The 15,497-nt window shown below is 41.3% G+C and overlaps 1 protein-coding gene across 1 annotated transcript in view; it reads right to left on the bottom strand.

Annotated features, from left to right (window-relative positions):
* Positions 1 to 246: 246 nt before the first annotated feature.
* Positions 247 to 15,497, bottom strand: part of SH2D4B (SH2 domain containing 4B) — a 59,362-nt gene continuing 44,111 nt past the window's right edge. Inside the window, exons 6-7 of the mRNA XM_090279493.1 lie at positions 4,073 to 4,293; positions 247 to 687 (exon numbers count right to left, since the gene is read on the bottom strand). Coding sequence (XP_090135619.1) covers positions 595 to 687; positions 4,073 to 4,293 — 314 coding nt within the window. The 3' untranslated portion in view covers positions 247 to 594. The remainder of the gene's footprint in view (positions 688 to 4,072; positions 4,294 to 15,497) is intronic.

The following is a 15,497-nucleotide window of genomic DNA, read 5'->3' as shown; positions in this document are numbered from 1 at the left end:
AGAAGCTGAGGCTCAGAAGCCTTAGTAAGTCCAGTGATACTGTCAACAAGGGTGATGATTAATATTATAAAAGATGCAGCATCTATGTTTTCCACATAAATCCCTTACAATGTGTCTTCTATAATCTTCGTGACTATATAAACAGTGACAAGTAGGAAATAACTTACTAGAAATCATGGATTAATGCTGGAAACTTTCAGAAGAAGTACATTAATTCAATAAACATTTATTGAACAGACACCATATGTTAAATTCAGAGTTCAGCACTGGAATTACTTTGGGTTATAAAAACATGATCCATGGGCTCTAGGAGCTGAGTTTAGAGCAGCTGTGACAAATAGGCTTCATCTTCTGAGGTCTTATCTAAATTCTTCATCAAAGATTTGCATCAACAATTAGCAATTTCTGTCCTGGGAACTGGAACAAAGACCAGTAGCACACATACCATATATTTAATATCTCTTGAGACATACGAATCTACTTAACCCTCTGGATGGTGGGGAATCTTCCAGAAGGTCATAAGGATTTGAGCTGAAAAGTTCTTGAGTTCAAAAAAAGGATGCCCAAAGGAATCCAATTAATAAGGGGAAAAATTCATTCAAACAACAGATGATAGTCTGGTGGACTGTTCCTCTGTCCACAGGGTTCCTGCAGCAACTCTCCTCCTGAAACAGTGATAATTTCCTCCTGAAAAAAAAAAAAAGGAAGTTTTCACTTATAATTAAGAAAAAGAAGTAGCATCCACCAGAGAAAAACTAGTTTAAGAGAGAAAAACTAAGAATATATATCTGCCTCTTCCTCACTAAAATTTCTAGAAATCACAGAAAAAAAAAATGTGCTTATAAAAATAAATAAATTTACAAAAGTATGGAAAAATAAGAAAGGCCATCAACAAAGCAAAAAAATGTTGAGTAATACTTGAAAACCATAAGATATACAAGGTGAGGTTTTCAGAGGAGTTAATGTGGGACAAGAACTATCGCAAGTTATCAGCGGGACAGGTTGTGGACCTCCAGACAGCAGAAGTCTCTGTCTCAGCCAGGGTAGAAGGTGACAGACAAGAGGCACACAGAGACCCACAAAGTTCAGAAACTCCCATTCCCAAAAGGTAAACTACTCCCTATCAACTCCAACCCTAACAACATAAAGAGACTGGATTTGGGAAAAAGGAACTGTATCCACTGATGGAAAACAAGAAATTCGAAGTTGAAAGATTACCTCTTGGCTCAAAATTTATAAATATTTAAGGAAAATCATAGCCATGAAAGAAAGATGCCAATCTCAACAATAGAACTGACTCCCAAGAAAATATCAACTTTGTAAAACAAACAGAAAGAGCATTTAAGAGATGTGTATTAATCTCCTCAGTGGAATAAGATAAATCATCCATGAAAAAGAATGGGCTATAAATTTTTTTAAAGAAAACAAACCTGGAAATAAAAAGGATGCCCATTTAAATTACATGGAAATTTATAATAGAAGAACTGAAGAGCAAAATAGACATAACTAAGAGCAATTTAGTCACTGGAAGAATTGACACAATTAATAAGAAAGAGACATTTAAGAAGGAAAATGGAAAAAGGATATGAACAGACAATCCACAGAAGAAATTCAAGTGGCCATTAAATATATGGAAAAAAGCCTCAGCATCAGAGAAATGCAAGTTAAACAACAATGAGAGTCTGTGTCTGTCTGCCCATCCGATGGGGAAAAAATGTGAGTGATTGATAATCTCCAGTGTTGGCAGTAGTGTGAGGAAACAGCTTCATATAGTTTTGGCACTACATTTTTGGAGGGCACTCTGGCAGACATTTTCAAATTAAAATGTGCATAGTCTTCTACCCAGCAATTCTAGTTCAAGGGATTTATCCTAGAGAAGAACTCATACATGTGCCCAAAGTGACATATAGAGGCAAGTCTTTGCAGCACTGTTTGTGATCGTGAGAACCTAGAAGCTATATAAGTGGCTCTCAAAAGGAGGATGGATAACTAAATTATAGTGTGCATCCACACCATTAAATACCACAGATTTTTACAAGGACACAGTACATGGATTGACATGGCTATGCCACAATAATAGCCAATGTCCTGATAACTTACAAATGTCGGGATTTTACACTGATATCTCATTGAAACCCCACACTAACCCTAAAGAGGGTGCTATTATTACACCCATCTTACCAAGAAGGAAACTAAGGCACAGGAGTCAGAGTGGTTGCCCAAAGTCAAACACAGTAACAAAGTTAGTATTTAAAATTTGGCAGTCTGATTCCAGGGACCACGCTTTTACAAAATACATTTTATGATATATTAAGCATGTTTAAAATCAAATCATTGAGCTATCGGTAAAGGATTACCCAATTTGTATAAAGTAAAATGTTATGTATTTCCTTATGTACATAAATTTCTATATTAAAGCTCTGGAAATACTTGGATAGGTACATGGCAAACTGATCATTCAAGATGGAGGATGATGAACAATGCTGAAATGAACAATGCTGCCCTCTCTTTTTAGTGTTAGAAACTAAACTGGCAGGCTCAAACCTTAGATTTGGAAAAAATAAACACCTTCAAAGACATATGGTTTAGCCTTCATGTTCAGGAACCTGTCCACAGCATCTCTGAGAGATGGACATTTACCCTTTACTTGAATACTTCCAAAGACACAGAGCTCAACACTGCTCAAGTAGCTTATCTTGAACAGGAAAAGCAAGTCAGGTGGTATAGTGGGAAAAGCACAAGCTTTAGAGGCACAAAGCCTGAGGCTTGACTACTAGATCCAGCTCATACCAGCCATGAAAACTTAGACAAGTTACTCAATCTCCCTCTCCTGATCTGTGAAATGGGACTAATCTGCCTCTCTCACAGAGCTATAGTGAAAATTAAATGAGAACATGAACATGGAGCAACAGGCACAGTGCTTGACAGAGAAGGTGCCAATATCCACACATCCCCTCCCTTTCTTTTTCCTATAGTTGTTAGAAGACTCTTCCTAATCTGCTTTGATCCTGGTTAACTAGTTTTCCAGGAAGTACTCTCCTCCAAGTGTCTAGGTATTAGTAAGTGGGTGATTTTCTATGTACTTATAAGATCAAGTTAAGAGTTGTTCCTAGAGTTCTAGGGACACCCATGAAGAAAAATCAATATAAATCCAAGAGTCCCTATCATAGCAAAAGCCCAGTGTGACAGTCAAGTAATCCTGTGGACCTTTCTATACTTGCAAAGTTCTGGCACAGTTACCACGATTCTGTTTCTCAGAATCCCGGGTCCTGCCCTTCTGAGTCATTGAGTTCCACTTTTGTCTTTCTCCAAGTTACTACTGATGCCAACAGCCTCATTAACACAGAAGTGCTTCTTTCAACATATATTATTTAGAAGGCAGCATCTTTTTCAAGGTGAGGTCCACAGCAGGCAAAAAATAACAAAAAGAGTTCTGAGAGATAAGAACTTCCACACTACTTACAGTTAGAGTGCTGTTATTGAATACATGCATTCCCTCATTTAACATTCATAGGATCTGAGCTAAGTATTATTTGCATCCACTTGCCCAGCCAGGAAACTAAAGCTCAGTGAGACTAAGGAATCTGTCCAAAGTCACACACATACTAGGTAGTAAAGCTGTAGTTGGAACAAGAGAGATGGTAACTCTATGAGGAAAGCCTCTCTAACCACAGGGCTGCTTGTTAGGCTTCAATTAACTCTACAAAGCTGCAAGAGGCCTTTCTAGACTATTTCCAAGAGAGATGTACTGGGAGTGAGTTAGGGAGAACTCATCTTAGACAGATGGCTGGTTGACCAGCCCCTCAGTGTTGACTCTAGGGAGCACTCAGGTCCTCAAGGTGAGAGGACTGAAGACTCTCCTGCGGTGACTACATAGGTCAGAGGGTAAGCCAGAGAGCAGGCCACAGTACCTGGCCTAGGCAATCTCTGGTCCCTTCCATCGTGATGCCCCATATCCCTGTGGTCCTGCCTGCTCACTCTCCTTCCCCAGCTCTCAGAAGGCCTGCAGCCTGGCTTTCTCTGCAGCTCAAGTTTCTACCAGCTTCATCCCCTTGACCTCTAAGAGTACTACCTTGTGGAAATCAATGAGATCGGTGAGTGTGGCGTGGCGATTGGGGTCCACTCCTAGGAAGCTGTAAAAATCCTCAGAGGCATCCACAAGAAAGTGCTTGAACCCTTTCTGCAGGCGATAGGAGAGAGTGTATCCCCAGATTTTCTCACTGACCCGGACCAGAAATGCTCCCTCAGTCATGTTCTCAAGGAGATCTTCTGCATCTTCTCGGCTAATAATTCCTGGTTTAAAAAAGAAAAAAAAGAAAAGTTAGCAGGTTCTGTAGCTTCCCTCATCACCCTCCACAGATGACTCTGCCCCTCAGCCTCTGTCAAAGGAAGGGAGGGGCCTCAGGGACTGTGCAGCACTCACCTCAGGCCACTGAGGGGCCAGCTTGGTCCAGAGCAACCAGCTCTCAGCCTGGGGGCAGAGTTTCTACAGGACCTCAGTTTAGCACACTTTCCTCTGAATTGAGCCACACTAATTCAGATTCATTACAAAGAATTAGTAATGACCCAGAATTATAGCACCTATTGATTACAAATACAAGTCAACAAGCAGTGCCCTGTGGAGAACCTTGAGTCCTACTTTAATGATGAGACCAGGATGACGTATTACTCCTGCCCCGGTTATCTCTCTGGTACCCGTAACTGAGCACCTGCGAACACTATTTCCTCTTAATAAAAAGACTTGCTCTGTCTACCTGTGGACAGTAGGCAAACAGTTTCTTAATTAAGCTTCACTTCAGCTAAAAGAACAAAATTTTCTCAGATTCTGCAGTCCTACGCAATGTGGCTTTACCATAGCATAGCAGCAAGTTAGAAAAAAGATGTCTCTCTGAGTGGTTGAACTAAAAAGCAGTGTCTCTCTGTGCCAAAATGGCAAAGCTCCCATTTCTATATTTCAATCCCTCCCTGCTCACCCCTACCAGGAAATAGTTTCTATCCCAGGAATCTACAGGGGATATCCCACATTGGGGTTTTCATAACATCCTGCCCAAACTTTACAGTATACTAGTAAACGGGTCATGAATAGCTCAAAGACAGAGCCTGTGGCCACGGTGGGAGCATGCTGCTCAGGCCTCCCTTCAAGAGAGACCTTGCTGCCAGGAGCAGCATGGGAAGCTGGCAACCTCCAGCTGCTACGTCTTCAGAATGCATCACTGAGGCGTGCTCTCCCCAGGCTGCTTCCAGCACAGGGGACACTGGACTGAGCACCCCCTGACTCAGAGCACAGGGGATTCTGTGACTGAGCACAGGAGTACAGAGCTGCCATTCCTACCAATGTGGGTCTCCTCTAGTGAGCAATCTTTGCTCTGCGGCTTCTCATCAGCCTGACCGGGATTTTCTCTGAGCTGCGCTCCAGTACCAGGCTCTTCCTCCAAATCGTCCTTCCTTCTCTCTCTTACTTCATAGCTGTCAAACCTGCACCATGTCTGAAGATTTTCCCACCTTCTCCTGCTCCCTGTCCCCTCTATCTTTCACAGGCATTACCTCCAATAAATCTTGCATTTCTGCTTCTGGAAGACCCAGATGAGCACTAAAATTTTGTCTTTGCATCCCAAGTGCCTGGGATGTAGAGGGGCCGATTTGGCGCAGCATGGGCTAAAATCACAACTCAGGGGCTTGATCAGTAGTCAGTCTTCGGCAGGTTACTTAAGCTCTCTAAGACCCTTTTTAATGCCCTCATCTATTAAGCAGTATTGATAATACTACCTCCATCATAAGGTTGTTTGAGAATTTATTACATTAATCCTTTAATGTGTTTATAACAGTACTTGAGAGCATAATGTCTATCTAATATGATGTAACTCGTTTGCATTGGATACACTAGCATACTATACCTGCGCTAGTTATGGGTGCTACCTTGTGCTGGTAGCAGTAATGCGCAATGCTGCCAGGCTGTGCTGCCCACACCCCACACAAGAATCCTTTCAAACAGAGGCTGCTGAGGGTGACTTCCTCTGAAGCAGACTGCCCCTGGGCCCTAGCTGGGGCCATTCTTGGGAGACTCTCCAGGTGTTTCAGTAGTAAGCATCTGTGTATTCTGCTCTCTCTTTGATACTTATCTAGACATCAAAATTGTTATTTGGCCCCAGACCAAAGGTGATACAGCCTCATAGTTCAGGATGGCAAAGAACATTTCACAGAAATCCCAACTCCCATGACAAGGGGTTGGTGGTTGGGGGACATGAACCTGTTATTCACTCTGCTCTCCTCCTCTCCCCCCTCCCTTCTGGCTCCACATAGCCTCTAAGGCAAGTATTCTGGGAACAAAGCATTAATCATATCCCACCCCCATCCCACCACTGCCCCTTCTAACACTCTACAACCTTCTGGCTAAAAAAAGAGGAGAGGGCCTCACCTCACCCCTACCAGCTGAGGAGAGAGAACACCATTGGGATCATAACAACTTTCTAACTCAGCTAATGACCAGGGCTCGCTGAGGCATATGGCAACGGTCCAGGGTGGTTATTTTAGAATGATTACTAGAGAATATAACCATAGGTTCTTTCTGAGTGAACTCTCACCCCCAGACAATGGAAAATGTAGTTTTTTCCTGTAGTTTCTCTTCTTTCTTTATTTCTTTCCTCCTTCCTTTAATAAATATTTATTAGGCACTAATTAGGGTCCAGGACCCATGCTGTGCACCTAGAAGTCAGCACTGAATGAGAAACAATCACTGCCTTACAGAACGTCAGAGTCTGGGCAGAAATAAAGATTGGGATAAATTTTTTTAATAAATAAATAAATAAGTATATATATATATATATATATATATATATATATATATATATATGCTTACTGTAACTGTGGTTATAAAGGCCACATGGGGTATGGCCTCAGCTGCTGTGGTTGTATCTAAAGAAGGTGCCCCACCCAGCTGTGGAGTGAAAGTTAGACTGAGAACAGAAAGGTTAAAACAGAGGGGCCAGGCCAGGAGGGCAGTTTGCAAAAGGAATTGGCACACAGTTCTTTGCGGCTAGAGGGAGGGCTGAAGTAGCAGTGGAGCAGTGGCAAGATGCATGAAGATAGGCAGGGGTCAAGCTCCAAAGCACTCTCCATATCCTTAAAAGAATATAGACTTAATTCTGAGGGCAATGGGGAGATACTGTTTCCCAAATAGAAGAATATGAAAATTTTCAAGGGTAGAAAATGGATACAATAGGTATCAATTAGAGGTATACAAGCCAGGGATTTCAGCCCAGTGAGGGCTTTCTCATCTAAGGATTACATCACAGCTTCATCTCCACAGCTGTAGCATTGAAATCCAGCTCCCAGACCATTGGGCTGCCAGAAATAGCTTCCATTTTGAGGTAGAGAAGTGAAAAGACCAAGTGAGGGTCACATGAGAAGCTTTCTGGGTACCATGTGGCCTTCATCTCGTTAGCCTCCCTAATGAGATGACCCTACTATCATCAGCTCATAGCTGAGGACACTGAAGGTCAACAAGAAAAGTGACTTACCCAAGGTCACAGAGCTATTAAATGGTGGGGCCAGAATATGAACTCAGGTCCTCGGACTCCAAGTCCAGTGCTCTTTGCTCTACACCATGATATGTCATGCAGAGGACAGTAAGTGCTGTGAAAGACACAAGAAGGAGGAGATTAATGAGGCCTATGGAAATCAGGGCAGGCTTTGTAGAAGGAACAAAGGGAAGTGTGAAGTGGGCCTGGAAGGCTGGGTAGACTCTGAGCAGTAAGGAGTGGTGATGAGGTGAAAAATGAGAAGAAAGGATAAGATGAGTGAAGAGTCACAGTGAAGACAAAGAATGACACATTCATGGGGATATTTATATAAATGTAATGGAAGAGAAGTTTAATCTAAGTCTCAGGAGGTTAAGAGACATGGAGAATGAAATGAAAGGTCTAACACATGTATAATCTGAATCACAAAGAGGAAGGAAAATGGAGAGGAGGCAATATTTAAAGAGTGAATGGTGGAGGTTTAATCAGAGGCACATAAGTGAAACTGCACAAAGCTACTCAGTGTCTCATTTTGTCAACCAGAGAGAAAAAGCAGATTACCTACAAAGAAGAAACAATTAGACTAATAGCTGACCTCTCAGCTTCAACATTAAAGCCAGAGGACAATAGAATAATATTTTCAGAGTGCAGAGATAAAAATAACTGTGCTTACTGAAACTATCTTTCAAGGAGAACGACAAAATAAAGACATCTTTAAAAAAAAAGATTGAGAGTTGATAACTGAGGGAATTCTAAAGGATGTACTTTAGGAAGAAGAAATATGATCCTGGATAGAGAAACCAAGATGCTAGAAGAAATGATGAGCATATTTATAGTGACTTACAAAGTAATGATAATGAATAATTTGAGGGTTTAAGAAACAGAAACATCTTATCAGGAGAAAGATGATTGGAGTTAAAAAATTGCTTGTTTAGGAAGAGAGTAAAGATATATATTATATTTAGGATATGTTAAGTATGTATGCTAAAATATCTAAGTAAACCACTAGAAGATAGCTTTGAGAAATATATAACCCCCAAACAACAGAGATGAAAAAGCACAAAGAAAAATTTTTTTTCAGTGAAGCATGAAATAAGCTAATAACTTGTTGAAAGATAAATACACTATGGTTCCATATATTACACTGAAAAACTCATAAAGCTAAATACTATAGTTTTTTGGAGATTAATATATATATAGTGAATAAAGCAAGGAAATAATGAACAAAATATTCAGGATAAAAAATCATATCTGGTGGAAGGAAGAGGGCTACATTGTGAGAAGCACACAGGGGCTTCCAAGGATAGGTGATTTTCCACTTCCTAAGCTTTCTTTACTCCCTTCACATGTGTATGTGTATATATTATATAGATTCAATGTTTAATATTAAAAATATTTTAATATTGTTGTTCTCCTATGACAGTCATTCAAAATCGATCAGTGCCCTTGGGAGATGGGGAGATTATCACCTGTAATGTGGTCAAAGTGGGCTGTCTTGAGTCTCTAGAACATGGTTCTCAGCACAGGAACCCTCTGAGAGAGTCTGGTGTGATTCATTTTGGGTATACCAAGAATCAGTAATATTTAAAATCTTCTCATATAAATCTAATATGTAGCCTGATTTGAGACTCACTGTGCTAGAGAGTAAAGGGTCTTGCAAGCTAGGATAGGCAAAGAAGTAAAAAGTGATTTTTATATTCTAGAAACTTCCCATATATTCAGAATAATCATCAGAGGTTTGAACATAGGGTTTTATAGACCTACTTCAGAGGACTATAGGATAGATCCTGTGAGAAGTTCCTGCCAGACAAGAAAGAGCTTTTCCTGGGCTGAGGCTGGGGTAGATGGCAAGAAGGGCTGAAAAGAGGCCCTCGCTTACTTTTTTGCACCCCACGGCCCAGAGAAATTGAGATGGTAGCTTAAAGTAGAGGAACCCCATGCCCAAATTTTTGTGGAGAACTAGCAGGTGGTATGTGCCTGCATAACGAAGCCACAGTCTAAAAGAAATGGTGTGTTTGGAGAGAGAACAGTCTGAAGATAGTGGCTACCAGCCTTCAAGTTCCTGTAAGTGCAGAGGGGATCCAAGGCTTCCTATGTTCTAGTGAGGAATTTGAAACATGGAGGGAGAGCAACCCTCATGTAAGGCTGCTGGGAATGGAGGCTGGCTCAGGCTTCTGGAGAGCCACGGGCACCCTAGTCAAATTAAGTACATGTATATGCTCTGGCCCAACAATTCTAATCCTGAGATACCTTATAAAGAAATCCTTATGTGGGTCCATAAGCATCTGGTGCAAGGAACTTAACTGATACTTAGGTTAATTTGTAGTGGTGATGAGTTGAAGACAATTTGAGTACCCATGACTCAGGGAGTCGATGGGCAAAATTAGGTGGCAGCACCCTATGGAATACTGTGCAGCATTTAGAAATAAAAGACTAGAGATGCATAGGGCATGGATCTCATAGCAGAGTGCTCAGTTAAAGTAAAAAACACAGGATATATTTAAAGCACCTCACCTTTCATGCACATGTATGTAAGTACAGGGTGTGAGGAGTAGATTCTGGGAATTGGTGGTGGTGGCAGCATCATTTTTCAATCTCTTCAAATCCCCAAATAAAAAACAGGGAGAGCAACTAAAAAGCAAAACCAAAAGCCCACAGTCTACTAGGTGCCAAGGTATCCTCATGAGCCCCAAATACAAATGGTGGTGGAAACAAACAATTAACACAGGACCTTCAAGATACCACATCAAAATTAGCCACAGAAAAGTATTGAAGTCAAATACATACAATATTTTCAAGAGAAAAAAGAAAATAAAGAACATATAAATCTCCTGTAAGTAAATACACAAGAACACTTACAACAGATACAGGTTAAACTTATTAGAATGGCTGCTTATTAAGGAGGAAAAGGAAGGTACATGGAGACTGGAGATAAAAGAAAGTAAGTAATCCCTGACCAGTGTGGCTCAGTTAGTTGGGCAGCATCCTGGAAAGCAAAAGGCTACCAGTTTGATTCCCTGTCAGGTCAGGGCACATACCTGGATCGTGGGTTCAGTTTCAATTGGGGTGGGCAACTGACCGATGTTTCTCTCCCTCTCTTTCTCCCTCCCTTCCCCTCTCTCTAAAAATAAATAAAATATGTTTTTAAAATAGAAAGTCAATAAAGAAACAAGAAATAGCTTTATTTCTTCCAATAATATAATAAATTATGGGAGCAGGGGATGGAAGAAGTGACCAATAAACTCAACCCTCAGGATTTAGAGGTTTTTTTAAAGGTAAAGATCATTAAGAGCCTGATACAGCTTCCTAAGGGCCCACCACAAAAAGAGACAAGATGATCCCAGAATGTAGGCTTTGGAGTGGGCTTCTCAGCCAACAGTAGTTGATGGGAGCTGGTGAAACTCAGAAGGCCAAGTAGGAGTCAAGGTAGTGTCAGATCAAGTGTGTGAGGAAGAGGCCCCCCGCAGGCCCCAGTTATGCTCAATATCTAACAGTCACAGGTGGTTTCAACAGCAGTGGACCAGTAGAGGATTAGTAAAAACAGAGGACAAGATCCAGAGATGAGCCACTGAACAGGGAGGGCCTTCTTTGGCTGCCTTCCAAGGCCATGAACTTCCTCCGCATTCAGACACCATTTGGGGAAGAGGAGAGAACATTTGAGAGGGGAGAGATAGGACTTTGAGTTTAAAATGATTGAATATTTGCTAAAAGTACCCAAGTGAAACTGAGAGACTCAAATCAGAGAGGACAAGATTATCTTTAATTGGAGATTTTAAGGACTATTTTCCCAGGCATTGACAGGAAATAGAAGTCCATAGTAAGATGAAATCACTTATAAAAGCAAGTAAATAAATTATGCCTGCTGCATATTCTTCTAGCAAACATTTAAATGTTTAAAGGAGAGATACAAATCTGGACACACACCAGCGTTTCTCAACATGGGCACTGTTGACATTCTGAGCCAGATAAGTACCTATCATGGGGCCCTCCTGTTCATTGTAGGATGTTAAGCAGCATCTCTGATTTCCACACACCAGATGCCAACGGCACCTCACAGTTGTGAAACCTAAATTGTCTCCAGACATTGTCAACTGTTCACTGGGACAAAATCACCCCCATCACCACCACCCCTGTTGAGAATCACTGACATGGAGATAGACCTAAAAGATTTCTAATTGATAACTAGAAAAAATGTTGTAGAAAAATAGTAATGCATGATATAATTTATGCTAGAAACATGAATTCCACAATTTATATAAAAATTACCATAAATTTTACATAAAATCTATTGAGTGCAAGGATTATGTCTGTTTTGTTCCTACTATATCCTCATGTCTGGAACTTTCTAGGCCCCCAACATTATTGAACAAATCATTCATTAAAATTACAACCCCACATCCAGCATTTATGGAATGCTGACACTATGCCAACCACTGTGCAAAGAGTTTCATACACACTGATTCATTCAATTTTTATAATAACCTTTTCAGGTAGGAACTTTTATCCTCCCATTTTACAGAGAACAGAATTTGGCTGAAGACATTGAGTTGCTTGCCCAAGTTCTCACACCAGTAAGTGGCAGAGCAGGAAAGACTACAGCCTTCTTTTCAATGTCAGTCCTTTGCAAAAGGCTTGTATCCTATTAAACTGTAAGCACCTGCTCTTCCATAGGGGTTGTACTTCCAGGTGCAACACATATTCATATCTCACTTCCAGAGCTTTACGTGCAGGGGCCCCTGGAAGAAAGTGTGTACAGGCATGGACTAGCATAACCAGCTCTTGACACAGGGCTTACTGAACTCACAGCAAGAACCACGAGGATTCAGCCAAGAAGCCTGCTGAGGCCTCTCTGGGGACTGCTTCTCTGAGGGACCAAGCCCAGGTCTGTGGGCACAGACCAATTGTAAAGCCAACCATGATTCAAGAAACAATGCCCAGAAGGTCCGGCTTTGTCAGGGGCTATATACCCAAGGTGGCCTAAGGACTGGGAGTAGTCACAAATCTCTGCAAACAGAAATTGTGCAGTTTGGATAGGCCTGTCCCCAGGACCCATGAGATCCTATAAAAAGCAGCACTAAACCAGACAAGTCTGAGTTTTCAATCAGGTCTCTGCCATTTATGGCCTGACCTTCAGCAAATAAATCTCTCTTAAATGATATGTGAATAAAAGGAGGGGGGTATGGGCAGGTGCGCAAGCTCAATGACTGAAAGTGACCTCAAAGATCATAAATTCCTACCTGGGCAGGTCATAGTGGGAAGTCACTTCCCAGGACTACAGCTTTCTTAGTAGAAAGTTAATATTCACCTTAAGCTAGCCTTGTCCATTGTTCATGTGCATCTAGTATAACATACCTTTAAAATGCCAGAGATCGCTTCTCAGCCTTTTGGCTAAGATCAACTGTAAAACATCAGAGTAATGTTTTTTCCCAGAGCCCTCAGAAACACACTCACTGGCAACACAGCACAACTATGAGGAAACTTGTCATCTTGTTCCCCACATACCAGCTCTATTTTTTGTAACTGTTCAATGTTAACTATCCTGTACCCACCAATATAAAAGAAGTATTGGGTTGGCCCAAAGGTTTGTTGAGTGTTTTCTGTATGATGGCTCTAGTAGTGCTTAGCTGTCTATAACTTCTTTTGAAAAAATTTTGTTAGATTGTATTGTAACAGCTGTCATAACAGCGTGCATTTTTTAAAAACTTATAAAAATTGGTGAATTTTTGTGCAGCCATTTTAATATTGAAGACGGAAAAAGATACATAACATTTCTGTTGCATTGTATTTTATTATTTTAAGAAAGGTAAAAATGCAGCTGAAATGCATTAAAAAGATTTATGGAGATAAATCTAAAGATGCTGTGACTGATCCAACATATCAAAAGCGGTTTATAAAGTTTCTTGGTACTATTGACATTTTGACCAAAAAATTACTTTCTGAGGAGCGCTTATGCATTGGAAGATGTTTAACAGCACCCCTGACCTCTATACACTAGAAGCCAATAGCAGGAGATAGCTGAAATACTCAAAATATCCAAATCAGTAAAGTTATTGGTGAAAATGAAAAATGTGTCTTTCATTTTATGGAAAAAACTAAATGGTCTCTCTCCACTTCCTTTTTATCCAGCCATAGGTTTTCCTGCTTTTGCTTTCTCCTGCCTCCTTAATCCACCACCAATGGATTTCAAGTTTCCTTACATTTTCTCCTTTGATGTATAAAAAGAACTAGAACACTGCTATTCCCAGCACATCTTCTCAGCCCTTTAAGATTTTGCTTCTGGGCCAGTTTCTCAGCCCGTGGCTCAGATAAACTCTTTAAACCTTTCTTTAGGTTTGGAATTTCTTCTGTGGACAACAAAATGGATTCACATCTGTATTACCCACAGTTATTGGCCATATCAAGTGAAACAATGCCAGGAAAACAATGGCAGCTTTGACCATGGTGGCGGCTCCTGCCAGGATAGACACAAGCCAACCCTGACTTGGCCACATAGGTCAAGGGGCTGCAGCAGAAGCAAACAGAGCTGTAATCTGCAAACTGAGGCAGAAAGCCAACATATAGATCAGGGCTCTTGATAAGGACTAAAGTGGGGGAGGGGTGTACCCAGTACAGCCCACAAGTACCCACAGGTTCCTCTGGGCACAGAGGATATCCGACTAACTGCAGCGCTCCCTATTGGGCCTCTGAAGAAAAAGACATGGACAAGGTGAGGGGACAGACACCTTCAGGGCAGCAGCCCCCTTCCCTGTGGCTGCACCCAGTGAGGATGAGAAAGCAGGGAACACAGAAGGGAAAATGTAGGTCAGCATAGCAAAGAAGTCCAGGTTTGCTTTTGCTCTCCCAACATCACACATTAATATCACAGGCAGGCTGTCTGCAGCCAGCAGCTCCTGACTCCTCTCCGTCACTGCACTGTGAGCACAGTCCATGGTGTGTTCTTTCTGACACCTCGCCTATTTATCCCCCTGCCTTCCGTGCAGATGCTCTCAAACATTGCCGGCAACTTCGCATTTACTATCGAAATATTTACTTCATCAGTGCTAATCAACAGAGGACCCAGGAAAGGAAATGCACTTGAAGCATACTTTCAAAAGACACTGTGCTGTAATGGACCCATAAATCCATGTGTTAGTAAATCCTAACGCAGTCCTGGGATCTGGTTTTCAGCCCCTCCTCCACCTCCATACTGGCCCCTCAAATCATTAGCTCAGAACTAAACTTCAGTAACCAAGTGAGCTCCTTTTATTACTGTTAGGACTTCTCCCTGAAAAGAAAGAAGTGCAGGCAGCCCAGGCACGACCTTTTACTTTTTATGGGTTTCAATTTATCTGATGTGCATATTTCTTAAAGCTTTCACTGCAGCTACGCCTCACCAGCTGACAACTCCTCCATTACAGCTTAGCTATTTCTCATTCATTTCTGTGACTTTTCTTTCTTATTGCCATGCTTTCCAGACGATATCATTAAGGAGGCTAGAATTATTAAGCTCTTCATTCCCAATAGTTTCTCAAAGCATCCTAAAGCCACAGAGATTGTGATGAATGAGTTCAAATGCCTTCATTTTTTTATAACTATAAATGAAATTTAACTGCTGAGACAAGGGTTTCACTGGACAAGCTTCTTGATTCCAGATATATTTATGCACAAGAAGCAATATCCCTTGCCCACGACTCTCTGCTCCAAGAAGACATGCCAGGTTCACATCACTAATGCCACAGTTTATGACAGAGGGTCCCAATACCCAGCAGAATGACTTCTGAAACTGGTTACACAGGAACCTGTGTAGCATTAATTTCAATGGAAGTATAAATTTATTATTTGATTTATCCAGTCTTGCTGACTGTGCTGACAGTTTCACAAAGAGACAGGACAGGTTATTTTCCTCTCTATGATGGACCTCAATTGGTCTTGTTTATTCAGGACCATTTGTCCTTCTTATGGATAAGGAATGGCGAGCTTCTTAGGGAAAGCCACACCTTC

This window comes from Furipterus horrens, unplaced genomic scaffold (assembly GCF_987537825.1).
Source record: "Furipterus horrens unplaced genomic scaffold, mFurHor1.1.pri manual_scaffold_5, whole genome shotgun sequence".
In the NCBI taxonomy this organism is placed as follows: domain Eukaryota; kingdom Metazoa; phylum Chordata; class Mammalia; order Chiroptera; family Furipteridae; genus Furipterus; species Furipterus horrens.
Note: the sequence above shows the minus strand (reverse complement) of the source record. Positions and strands in the feature narration are given on the sequence as shown.